The sequence below is a fragment of the Alosa pseudoharengus genome, unplaced genomic scaffold (assembly GCF_046254945.1).
Source record: "Alosa pseudoharengus isolate Yale_2024_CS ecotype anadromous, Long Island Sound unplaced genomic scaffold, YU_APseudo_1.1 YU_APseudo_1.1_scf_20, whole genome shotgun sequence".
Taxonomy (NCBI): Eukaryota; Metazoa; Chordata; class Actinopteri; order Clupeiformes; family Clupeidae; genus Alosa; species Alosa pseudoharengus.
In genome coordinates this window covers 34,769,250-34,782,545 of record NW_027468664.1, presented here as the reverse complement: position 1 = coordinate 34,782,545, position 13,296 = coordinate 34,769,250, and the positions used below count along the sequence as shown (strand labels likewise).

The following is a 13,296-nucleotide window of genomic DNA, read 5'->3' as shown; positions in this document are numbered from 1 at the left end:
AGTCAATAGTGAAAGTAACTGCATATAACTGTCTCCTTGGTTAGTTTCACTTTGCCAATGAGTTCAAATAATAGACAGATGCAAAATTAGAAGGCTATGCTAGGTTTTAGTTGGTTAGTTAGTAGCATGGTTTAAGATTGACTATTCCATACGGTCTCGCAAGCAGCCTCCTTCAAATGCGCTGTTGAATGCAAAAATACCGATGCATTTATTTGACATATCACGCTTTGCGCCGTTAAAGGGAATGACAGATGTCATTCTCATTGGTTTAAAATGATGTTACGCCCCAAACACACCCATATGACTGATAAAAAAACCTAGGAACACCTTGTTTCGCCATGCGCTCCACGTTTGATAACAAAACCCCTCCCAATGTGAACTGGACATCCTACTAAATTTGAATAGACTTTTGACGAGTGACGATGCACTTTAGAATGATAGGGCCCTATGTCTATTTTTAAACTGAGTTAAAATTTCTCACTTGAATTTGGAAATTGTGACAATTTGCTTACATGAATTCAGTTTGTGATACTCCCTCACTCAACTCTCAACTGTGAGTTGGTCAGTAGCTCACAGTCATCCACCTGCAGCTCAGGAGACCCGGGTTTGAAACCCTCCTGAGACAGTACTCTGCCCATGCTTCCATGATCTTTTAAGACTTGCTGGTGCTGTTGTCCTTTACAGGACATGGTGTTCTAAGCGCCCAAAGGTCTAAAGCTGAGATCTGCAGTTGCAACTGTGACTTAAAACAACAAATGCTATATATTTTAAGTTTATTTTTGGAGCTTTCTCCTTTTGTTGGGACAGGACTAGAGGTTGACATGGAATGAGCAAGAAAGAGAGATGGAATTAGGATTGGGAAATAACTACAGGTTGGAAACAAACCCGTGTCCTTTTGGGCACTTAGACCCGAAGGTGGTATGCATGCTGCCACTTACAACACATCTCCGAAAGACAAAATCATTTTTTTTTTAATCACAAAAACAGAATTATTCTTTTTGCTAAAGAGTTCTTAAGTTACCTTTTCCAAGGATGTCCATGAAAATTCCATAGACAGATAACAGGCTTTGAGCAAATTGCTGTACATTTCCCGTATGACACCGTTTCTGTGTATATCAGAACAAAATCAAGTCAAATGTAATTCCTTATTATGTACAACATTTATTTTATTCAAAAATATAGTAAGTAAACAATGGCACGGACCATTCAAGTCTGATTTGATGGCTCCTACTGTAAAGCATTAATAATGGCTCGCACAACACATTAAAACGGCACATTTAATCTTTTCAGTCACTAAAATGGCACAATGCTACAGGAAATCATAACTCGAAGACAAATAATTTCATTAACCCTGATGCAGATGCACATTCGTCTTGACTCATTGACATTTACCAGTAGTGCATTTACTGTACACTGAGGTTCACCATCACCCCTCTCTCTATTGTTGTCCCACAATGGTTCGGGCAATCAGCTCTTTCATGATTTCATTAGTTCCTCCATATATGGGCTGAACCCGGGAGTCAGCAAATGCTCTTGATGGGTTGAGAGAGAGGGAGAGAGAGAGAATAATTACCTCATAAAACACAAATATACTGTATAAAAAAGTGTAAAGGTGGATAAGGGCCTGTGAGTACAAGTCAGGCCAACTTTGTAACTTACTTTGCAATAGGATACTCCCACATGTACCCCCATCCACCATGCATTTGCAAACACTGAGTTGCTACTTTGTTCTGCAACTCAGACGTCCTGAGGGAGGATGACAGAAATCTTAGGTCAACTAACATGCTTTTTGTGAGCCTCTTCCAAAATCTTGGCAGACTGCTGCCAAAAATGATGATGACATTTCTCCTTACTCTCACCAGTACTTAGCCATAGATGCAGTGGAAGAGTCCAACCGTCTCAATGCGTGTAGCTGGAGGCAGGTATCTATAAATGCTCTGCCTACACAAATTTCAGTCTTAAGTTCTGCCAGCTTGTGTTGAACAGTCTGAAAGAGGAGAATAGTTATAATAGTTATATAAAGACAGGCAAGAATACCTGAGATGCTGTCTTACACCCTGAGATATGCCACCAGCGGGATAAAGTAAACATATCTTAAAGGAACACGCCACCCAATGTCAGTAGTAATATATGTTCTTACCTTAACTTTTACGAGTTGAGTCATACCTCTCCCGTGTCGGTATGTGCACTCAAACGCTCTGGTGCGCGGCGCGAATGTGTTAGCATGTTGCTATGCTAGCGGGCTCAGACGTAGCCATAGAGGCTTAGAGAGCCATAGAAGATAGCAGTAATCAAAAACATCCACATTTTCCCTACTTAAATACAGTTGCACGAATAGTTGATAAAAATGTGTAACGTCACTCAACATGAAACGTGGCGATTTTCCAAGCGAATAAACAGGAGAACTACAATGTGTGGCGCAATAGCACTTGGGAGTACTTCGACCTAGCGTAGTAATATTAATTAACACCTAATTGTAGATCCCAGCCATGCTTTCCGCCGTTTGCAGCAAAGCGGAATTCAATGAAACATGAAATCACTATAATACTTCTGGTAACACTTTACTTGACGGGTGAGTTCATAACATATCATAGCAGCTGTCATAAACTGCACATAAAGCATTCATGACTGTTTCATGAGACATGACTTAACATTCATACCAAACCTTTCATGATGTGGAAGACAGAACGACGAAAATTTGTCAAAATAAAAGTCCATCAATCGCAAAGCAGCATTGCCGTTTTTGTAAATATTTCATGAATATCTTATGAAGTCTACATTGAATGTCACTTTACTATACAAGTTGTGAAGTATTTGTAATCACTGAGTTTAACACTGGGAGGTAAATTAGCCTACATTCAGCTGACTTGTATTTGTGTAACCTGGAATGGTTGGACATTCCCAGTAGCAAAAGATGAGAAATTATCTGCAAAGGTTACATCATAAAACAAATACATTTTTATGAAACAAAAATTATTTGCTTGACCATGTTCTGTCTTTTTGGCACTGGACTAGCCCATTGACTCAGATGTGACATGGTCAGGTAAGAGGTTTGGAACAAAAACGGCAATGCTGCTTTGCGATTGATAGACTTTTATTTTGACAAGTTGTCGTCGTTCTGTCTTCCACATTCATGAAAGGTTTGGTATGAATGTTGAGTCATGTCTCATGAAACAGTCATGAATGCTTTATGTGAAGTTTATGGCAGCTGCTATGAATGTGTTAAGAACTCACCCGTCACGTACCCGTTACCATACTTCTTCTTGTTATCACAACCCTTCACAATGCATGTTATAACCATGATTGTTCACAATCTACTTTACCACTACCTGCTACTTTGCTAAGTCAGCTCAAACTAACGCCAGCAGGACAGGTTGTCTCTATTTACGGAAATGACTGTGTGTGTGCCTCGGAGGGGGAGGGGGAGGCTGAACTCTGTGGTGGATAGGATCTACAATTAGGTGTTAATTAATATTACTACGCTAGGTCGAAGTACTCCCAAGTGCTATTGCGCCACACATTGTAGTTCTCCTGTTTATTCGCTTGGAAAATCGCCACGTTTCATGTTGTGTGACCTTACACATTTTTATCAACTACTCGTGCAACTGTATTTAAGTAGGGAAAACATGGATGTTTTTGATTACTGCTATCTTCCTCCCTCTATGGCTACGTCTGAGCCCGCTAGCATAGCAACATGCTAACACATTCGCGCCGCGCACCAGAGCGTTTGAGTGCACGTACCAACACGGGAGAGGTATGACTCAACTCGTGAAAGTTAAGGTAAGAACATATATTACTACTGACATTGGGTGGCGTGTTCCTTTAAACTGCTAAAAACCAAAGATTCTACAGGAGAGTAGAGTAAAGCACTAGATCAGGCACAAGGCTTCAGCATCTGGCACACATCTGTGTGCCATCTTGTAGCTCCTCAGTCAGTGAGGAAACAACCTAACACATGGACTTATACATACATGTGAAATGGGGGATTTTCTTGCTATGTAATGATCCAATAATGACCGATTCCATGTTTCTAGGAAAGAAAAAACTTGTGGAGCTTTTTAATGCATGTTGATGACAACATGCATTAAAAATATACCACTGGAAGGAGCTTGACTTCCACCACTGACGAGGCTCAAAATAGCATTACTCTTCGATGGAAGTTTGAAAAGGGTCCCTACAGACATATCAAAGTATTTTAAACTTCGTAAGTATACAGAAAGGTTTAAAAAATTGTTTATGAAGTCAGTGCATATAAACTCGTCTTCCAGTGGTCACCATCTTGAGAAAGCCTGTACAAGCAGAGACTTTCTAATGAGGAGACACAGCACTCAAAAAATACTCCATAGAAATGCATGGGGCTAGTTTGTCACGCCAATATGGCCGTTGTCTACACATATCCCACCCCTTCCTCGGCAAAACGTCGACATGTGAATAAATTGAGCCAATCATATGGTGTGTTGTGAAGACATCGTGCCAATCGTGTGTTGTGATCTCGCCGCTGGAGCAAGATTGGTGTCGTGAAGCCTTGCGCACGCGCAGTTCGACCCAAAGACTGTGCCCGATGAGTGCCCATAAAACGTTGGTATATCGCCGCCGAGTGGAGGGACTTGCCTAAAAGGACTTTGATACAAGTCAAGTCAGTGTCAACTGTCAAGATGGCGGTGACCGGGAGATTAGTTAAGGTAATGCACTGACTTCATAAACAGTCCTCATTCAGTGTATGAAGTCATTAAATGTCCAGTCAGAGTTTTTGCCAATTACAAAGGGTGGTCCAGTTATCTTCAAGTCAAGTCAAGTTTATTTATATAGTGCATTTCATACACAGAGGTCATTCAATGTGCTTTACATAAACAAAAGCATAGAAGGGCAATAGTCAAATAATAGTTTAAAGGATAAAGATCATAATAAAAAAGAAAATATAAAAAACGCACAAGGTAAAATCATTTAAAAATAAAGAATAAATAAAAAGACAAAATAAAAGACACAAGGTAGAAGACAGATTCAGATTCAGATTCAGATTCATTTGTAACTCAGTGCAGTTAGCAGAAGGCATCTGAGAACAGTTTGGTCTTAAGTCTAGATTTAAAATTGGCTACAGTTGGGGCCTTTTTGATGTCATGTGAAGTTGGTTCCAGAGCTGAACTGCATTACAGCTAAAAGCTGCTTCATCATGTTTAGTCCTAACAGCAGGTTTTACTAACAGCCAGGTTTTTCTCCTGAGACCTGAGAGGTAAAAAACTGATTTAAAGAAGCTGATTTTGAGGGAACAGAGCTAAGTAAATTTGTGTGTCATCTGCATAGCTAAGATATGAAATCAAAATAGCAGCTGAACAGAAATTGGGATTGAGATTAGTATTGCATTGATCTGGACCGGACTTGACTGGACTGGATTGGATTGGGAATGGGTCTTCAGTCCAGGTACAAAATTTGGTTTCCATACGTAAAAGCATTGCTGAGATATGAGCCTGCTTCCTGTGATTATAGATTGGATTGGACTGGACTGGATTGGACTGCACTGGATTTGATTGGACTGGATTGTATTGGATGGGATTGCTGAGATATGAGCCTACTTCATGTGATTGTTGATTGGATTGGATTGAATTGGACTGGATTGGATTGGACTGGATTGGGATTGCTGAGATATGAGCCTACTTCATGTGATTGTTGATTGGATTGGACTGGATTGGTCTGCACTGGATTGGATTGGGATTGCTGAGATTTGAGCCTACTTCATGTGATTGTTGATTGGATTGAATTAAATTGGACTGGATTGGATTGGATTGGACTGGATTGGATTTCTGAGATATGAGCCTACTTCATGTGATTGTTGATTAGATTGGATTGAATTGGACTGGATTGGACTGGACTGGATTGGAATAGAATGGACTGGATTGGGATTGCTGAGATATGAACTTACTTCGTGTGATTGTTGATTGGATTGGATTGGATTGGACTGGATTGGATTGGGATTGCTGAGATATGAGCCTACTTCATGTGATTGTTGATTGGATTGGATTGAATTGGACTGGATTGGAATTGCTAAAATATGAGCCTACTTCATGTGATTGTTGATTGGATTGGATTGGGATTGGGTCTTGAGTCCATGTACAAAGTTTGGTTTCAATACATAAAAGCGTTAGTAAGATATGAGCCTAATTCATGTAATTATAGTTCCCCCTAGTGGTCAAAAGACACCAAATGTATTGTAGTTATTATGAGCCTACTTCCTGTAATTATAGATTGGATTGGACTGGATTGTATTGGATTGAACTGGATTGGATTAGATTGGACTGAATTTGATTTGGATATAAGCCTGGATATATTTCCTGCCAATTATTGCGCACGTAATGGTCAAATGTCACCAAATTTATTGTAGGTACTCAGGGCGTGTTCACGGGTCTATGTATCAAGTTTGGTGTTGATACGACAAAGTCTTGCTAATTATAGTGCCCCTAGTGGTCAAAGTACATCAAATGTGTTGTGCGTCCTCAGGATGGGCTCCCAAGTCCATATATCAAGTTTGGTTTCTACACATGAAAGCATTGCTGAGATATGAGCCTACTTCCTGTGATTATAGTGCCCCCTAGTGCTCAAAAGACACAACATTTATTTTGCGTCCTCAGGATCGGGTCCCAAGTCCATGTACCAAGTTTGGTTTTGATACATGTAAGCGTTGCTGAGATATGAGCCTACTTCCTGTGATTATAGCGCCCCCTTAGTGGTCAAAGGTCACCAAATTTCTTGAGCCTCCTCCTAAGTGGGTCCTGAGTCCATTTACCGTAATCCATTTTGATACGTGAAAGCTTTGCTGAGATAAAAGTTGACTTCCTGTTTAAGATTCTTGGAAACTGATGAGCGTCAATGTTGATTGTCTGATGTCATTCAGGTGCTGTTCAATGATGTGAATCTTAAATGAGCAATAGTAGAATGTCATGTGTAGCTAGATCATAATGCTGTAGCTGGGATTCAAACTCTCAACCTAAGGATCACCAGTACAAGGCATTATCCCACTGACCCACTGACAATCGTACAAGTTGGCAAGTCACATTCACATGTGAAAATGTGTATTGGTAAACACACAACAAGAAAACTCCAAGCAAACATTTCACAAAAGAATTAAGAGCTTTTGAAAAAGAGTACAGATCTGAAAATTTGCACTGTTAATGGTCTAGACTTAAAACATACCTCTTTAATGTCTCCCATAGTTAGGTATGGTGCAGTGTGGAACTTCAACCACCTCAGGGTTTTTTGGAATGGACCACCTTGCTGTAACCTTTTGTGACTGGCACCCCAGTTATGCGTGCAATGGTGGTCACTGACCATACCTGCGCTGGTGTTGACTACCCTTCACCATGCCTTTGTTATGCTGACTTTTCATGTGTCACGCCGTACAACCCCCCCTCCCTCTCTTGCCTATTCTCACTATGGTATAACACTATAAGTGAAATTAAATTGAAAATTGAACACCACAGGTCAAGGACGTTGTTGTTGAGGTACAGTTGCCGATGGCAACAAAGAAGCTCCTTTCTTATCTATATGATTTGAGCCAGTTGATAACTATGCCTGTAAATCCAACCCAGTGTTCTAGTCTGTGTAGTAAATTATTATGATCAACAGTGGCAAATACTGCACTAAGGTCCAGTAGTACTAGGACTGATGTTTTACCTGAATCTGTATTGAGGTAGCCTGGGTGCCAGCCCAAACTTAGTCCCACCCACAACATTTGAGGTCGGGAAGTTCCGTCTGGCATTGCTCCGTTGTGGACCAACTATGCTCGAACCAGAGCTGTTTGGACCAATCAAATCGGGCTTTACGATGATGGACAGGTGAGCAACAGTGCCTTGTCTATCACGTCATCTGAGCACGCTTAGGTTGATTTTGTTTGCAACAAAAACGTTGTGGCTAGAAGGAGACAGATGGCTTCTAGACCCCATGGAGAAATGCATATTATTTCCATGAGGTTTTACCACTAAAAACAATTATTTCTGAAAACTTATGATATTGATATGTGGGAAAACTCCGGTTTCACTTTCATCAAGGGAAATCAGCGTGTTTGCCATTGTGGCATGTTGTTCCCTCGTTTGTTTGAAATCTCTGATTGGCCACCTGTTTGCTCCAGGGGGTTGCAGAACCATTCCCCAGCTGTTTACAACATGTTTGTAGTATCGGTGTTCAACGTAATTATTTTTAAAAATGGAGGGGAAATATCCGTTTTTCCAAGTAGCCTACCCTGCTACGTATTTAGTTGTCTTAGATTTCTCTACCAGGTGTTGTAGGAGATACTGACAGCACAATAACTTTTACAAAAGACCAGAAAACAATGTTAAGGCATTTGTGGAGAAGAAGGATGGTTTGTGTGTTTTTCCTGCAGCTCACATAAGCTATTTTGTTGCTCTGATTGGTTAGGTCTATCCAATTAAGTGCAGAGTCATTACCCCCCTGTATCGGTTGAAACACGCCCCATAATTACATCCCAATGGAGCAATATCAGACTCATATTCTGCCTAGAATCTGAGTATGACGCGTCATGCTAGTATTGAGGCGTATGTCATTGAAAACCTTAAAGCGATACTCCACCATTTGGGGAAATACACTCATTTTCCACCTCCCCTCGAGTTAAACAATTGAGTTTTAACTTTTCCCCAGTTCATCCAGCCGTTCTCTGAGTCTGACAGTAGCACTTTTAGCTCCAGCTCATTGAATCAGATTAGACCGTTAGCATCTCTGCTATAAGCTAATGGTCTAATCTCACGTTTTGTTTTGGGAGAAAGCCGGGGGGAAATTAATGAATGAAGGAAGAGGGGTAGAAGTCTAATGGCGTTCTGATATCCTCTAATCGCTTTATGGAATTAATGAAGTTATCCTGCTCGTAGCCTATACACCCGATACATGGAATATCTGACTTTTCTGCGCACTCAGCTGTTTTTCAAGGAGGTGAAATTGATCTTTTTTCCCCTTTTTTCGCTGGAGTTTAAAAGACTGTCTTGCGACAACCTTGGACTCATGGAATACTATAATTTTTGGGACTGAAAGAAGATAGAGTTTTTTGGTGTTACTTTTGTTTAATGGACTGAGCGCATCGCTTGATGCTTATTTTTTTTGTTGTGCCACATCTGCGGCATTTGGACGATATCTCCCTCGCTCTCTCTCTCTCTCACTCTCCTTCTTTTCCTCACCCTCACGAGAGTGCTCTAAATAAATCCATTCATCTTGAATGCGTGTTTTAATGTACCCATGACGTTAATTTGTTGACAACCATGAGTTTGTTACAATACTTAGCCTACAGGTTTCTGAATGCATTTATTAACAAGCCATATTTCACAATATTGTCTTCTGAATATGGTCAATACTCGGAATATTAATGTCCGTGTAAATGTTTTATGACCGGTGAGGTGTGCAGTGGCGTCTATTTAGGCTACCTGCACAAAACCCACCCATGGACGAAAACCCTTGCTTTTCTGGTTAGGAAAATTATGTCCTGACAAGGTAGAATTTGTGCAACCAGCACAAACACAATGATTTAACCATTATGACTTTCCAAAAAAACTATCATGACATTCTAAAGTGCATCGTCACTTGTCAAAAGTCTATTTAAATTTAGTAGGATGTCCAGTTCACATTGGGAACGTGGAGCGCATGGCGCAACAAGGTGTTCCTAGGTTTTTTAATCAGTCATATGGGTGTGTTTGGGGCGTAACATCATTTAAACCAATGAGAATGACATCTGTCATTCCCTTTAACGCGCGAAAAGCGCGATATGTCAAATAAATGCATCGGTATTTTGGCATTCAACGGCGCATTTGAAGGAGGCTGCTTGCCAGACCGTATGGAATAGTCATTCTTAAACCATGCTTTACTAAAACCTAGCATAGCCTTCACATATTTGCACTCGTCTATTATTTGAACTCATTGGCAAAGTGAAACTAACTTCACCAAGGTGCCAGTCAACGAAGACATTTATATGCAGTTACTTTCACTATTGACTGACAATGGGTTACCATCGAAAACATAGGCTGGAAAAAGCAACACTTACCCTAATATTGCTCAAATGACTGAATAAAACAACATTTATCCTGCAGAGGAGTTGCTTATCTCGTGACAGTGCGTCTTCAGCTGTGCTCCATACGTGTCTCTCGACTCTCCCCTAATCACTTTTATCCGTCATTACCAATTTGCAAATGATGGTGAATAACTACTCATCATGAGATGTACAGTATTTCGTAATATCTTTATACTAATTATGTTTCCCATTGTAATCGTGCAATTTGTAATGCTTTGCATGACGTGCGCTGGTGTGCGTTCATGAATGATAAGGATGGTGCGTGCACCTGCCAATATGACTGTTGACATGCGCTCTTAAAATAGCATATGAACAACTCGCCATTGACTTCTGACCAGGTTTAGGTGGTGTATGATAGTGATTTTTAGACAACGCGCCAGGCCCCTCCCTATTGCCACACCCCTGTTAATGAATGTTGTGTGTGATGTCTGTATGCTACTGAGACCTTGAATTTCCTCTTGGGGATCAATAAAGTATCTATCTATCTATCTATCTATCTATCTATCTAACCCTATAATTAGGCTGGAGAATAAAATGGTCAGTTTTGGCAGATTTCCTGAATAGTGAATTACCTTGCAGCCAATAGTACTACTCACTTCGCAACACTACAGACTCCTGTACAGTAGGTGGCGGTATGCAACAAATGAACAATGCAATATGCCAATAAAGTAAAGAAGACGACTACTCACTTCAAGATCTGCTTATGTTATGCACCAAAGCCAGTTTATAGTAACCTGACCCTAGCCAGATGAAGTTCGTTCCGCTTAGCTCCGCCTAGCTTCACTCACATCCATCTGGGACCTCTTCCATTGAGAGTGATTTCTGCAACCGACTTTATGGTTCAGCCAATCAGGACGCAGGGCGGGAGTTTCATAGATGTGACATAGCGTAGAAGCGACTGTGAGACTGTTATTAGCGTCACGGGTTGGCTTCGATGTGAGTGGTTGAAGTAGCACGTCAATAGATGACGGACAAGTGGCTTATTCAATCATATGCAAGCATTTTTTGATTAGGCCCAGCCTTCTGAAGCAACACTTCAATGGATCGGTTCCAGATGGATGAGTGGAGCTAGGCGGAGCTAAATTCATCTGGCTAGGGTCAGGTTAAGTTTATAGTACATTGCAACAGAATTGGAGAAGGGATCAAATACTGAGGAAGAATCAGTCCCTCAATAATTGGAATTAAATGTTTGACTGTGAAGTATTGTTCTTTTGTACTTCTACGTTTTCTCTGCTGGCCCTTCAGCAGTTCGTTTGCTGTGCCAATGCGTGTGTTATTTTTAGCTCGTAGACCACCTATTAAAAATATACGTTTTCGATGTCCGGAGACGGAGAATGGAGAGCCATATGTGCTTAATTTTTTTTTTTTTAACAATCTCTATGCTACACACCAAAACGTAGTCATGGAAACATGATGAAGTATCCAACTGTCGTGTGTTAAATTATTGTGATTACGAGCCAGTGGTTTTCAAACATTATGCGCGACTCGGACATCTGACGAAATGCAACAGGCTCATATAGTCCTCGCATTCGCAAAATGAGGACATACATTAGACTGCTCAGATAATAACAGGTGTGCCTCCTCAGTTTTGCACGGTTTTAGTCAAGTTATAGGCCGGTTTTAGTCAAGTTATAGGCCTGTTTACCTTTAAAGGTTCTGTTTCATTTTGCAATGAGCAGTGCTTTCCCTTTTGAATTGGAAATGCTCTGTGTCAAGGTGTGTGTGTGTGTGTGTGTGTGTGTTACAATAATAATAATAATAAAAAAAACATTAGAAAAAAAATTCTGACTGCCCGATTCACGTTGGCTGGGGGGCAGGGGGGCCCATCAGACATTTGTGCCCAGGGGTCTATGAATTGGTAATCCGGCCCTGCCCCCAACAAATCGCACCTTTCCACCTCTGGGCTATGATGTCCAGGAGGAGGAGGGGCCTGAGGCTAATGGCCTACAAGCTGATCTGATGTCTGATGTGTGGAATATGGGGAGGGAAGCATACCTGTCAACACTCCCGTTTTTCCCGGGTTCTCCCGTATTTCAAGGTCATCTCCCAGCACCCTCCCATTTTGTTATTTCTCCAGGAAAACTCCCGTAATTTGCATGGCCATCAAACATCATTTTAAAATCATTGATCCATTCATTTTTTCTATTAGTCTGACATCTCCCAGGTTGTCAGATTGTGTATGAAATACACCCTTCACATATACGATGACTTAGTTTCAATTTCAACCGTTTTGTCATAGGCTAAAACCTGGCAACCCAAAACCCAAATAAGGAAGCGGGTGCCGACTGCGCAGCCTTACGAGTCTCGTCGTAAGCAAGCGGGCTAGTTGAATGGCCTACTCCAGAACTAGCTGTTGTGAAATTGTTGGGAATTTAATTGATTAACACATCACATAAACTGTTATTGAGTGATACACTGCAATTGTGCCCTCGGAACCAAATCTGACAGCAAGCAGCTTTGGCGTTTTGGAAGTAGGCTGCAGGCAGGCAGCTGGTGGATACATAACTGGCATGCGTAATGTAATGGTAAGGTAAAAGCAACGACCGAAATGCAGTGTTGAAACACGTGTATGAAACGTATTAAATATGCAAACGCAAATCCGGTATAAACACTAACACCCACCCCCCACCCCCCCCCCCCAAAAAAATATCTCCCGTTTTTGGAAAGCTAAATGTTGACAGGTATGGAGGGAAGTGGCAGTGTTTTGTTTTTTTTGCGCGTCTGTAGAAGTCAGCCAAATATGAGGGGACTGACATGAGATTCTCTGTGCTTAATGAAAATATACATTAATCCCAAATCACAAAATAATGATCGAATATTACTGATGATATTTAATTGTTATTTAAGAACATGCAGCGCGCACAGGGCACCAAAAACATCTTGCTCGTAAAAAATCATCATACCGCATACTGTGACGGGTCGGTTATTTAGCCTACTTACTGTAGGCTGCGCAAACCACAGGCCTTTATTTTGGGCAAGCCTGCATTCGAGGCAGGCCTTTATTTCATAAGGCTTCTTTTGAAGAATTTGATATAAAGCCTGCGGTAACAGTTGTCCTCCTGCCCCCGCTACCACAGCTGTGTAAGTGAGTCCCTGGATAGTGTGGCATGCTCACGCATTATGTCTCCTTGCAAACTTGACTATAGCGAAACCATTAATGAAAGCAAAGCAACCATTTACGTCTTCATAAAATAACAACTTGCAGATATGCCTTCATAGCTTTGGGCTTCATTCAG

General features: G+C 41.0%; 1 protein-coding gene across 3 annotated transcripts in view; it reads right to left on the bottom strand.

Moving 5' to 3' along the window:
• Positions 1–1,141: 1,141 nt before the first annotated feature.
• Positions 1,142–13,296, bottom strand: part of acadl (acyl-CoA dehydrogenase long chain) — a 68,733-nt gene continuing 56,578 nt past the window's right edge. For all 3 annotated transcript variants that reach the window (XM_076297163.1, XM_076297164.1, XM_076297165.1), the window contains 3 exons: positions 1,860–1,987; positions 1,660–1,746; positions 1,142–1,532 (listed from right to left, as the gene is read on the bottom strand). In XM_076297163.1, coding sequence (XP_076153278.1) covers positions 1,439–1,532; positions 1,660–1,746; positions 1,860–1,987 — 309 coding nt within the window. In that variant the 3' untranslated portion in view covers positions 1,142–1,438. The remainder of the gene's footprint in view (positions 1,533–1,659; positions 1,747–1,859; positions 1,988–13,296) is intronic.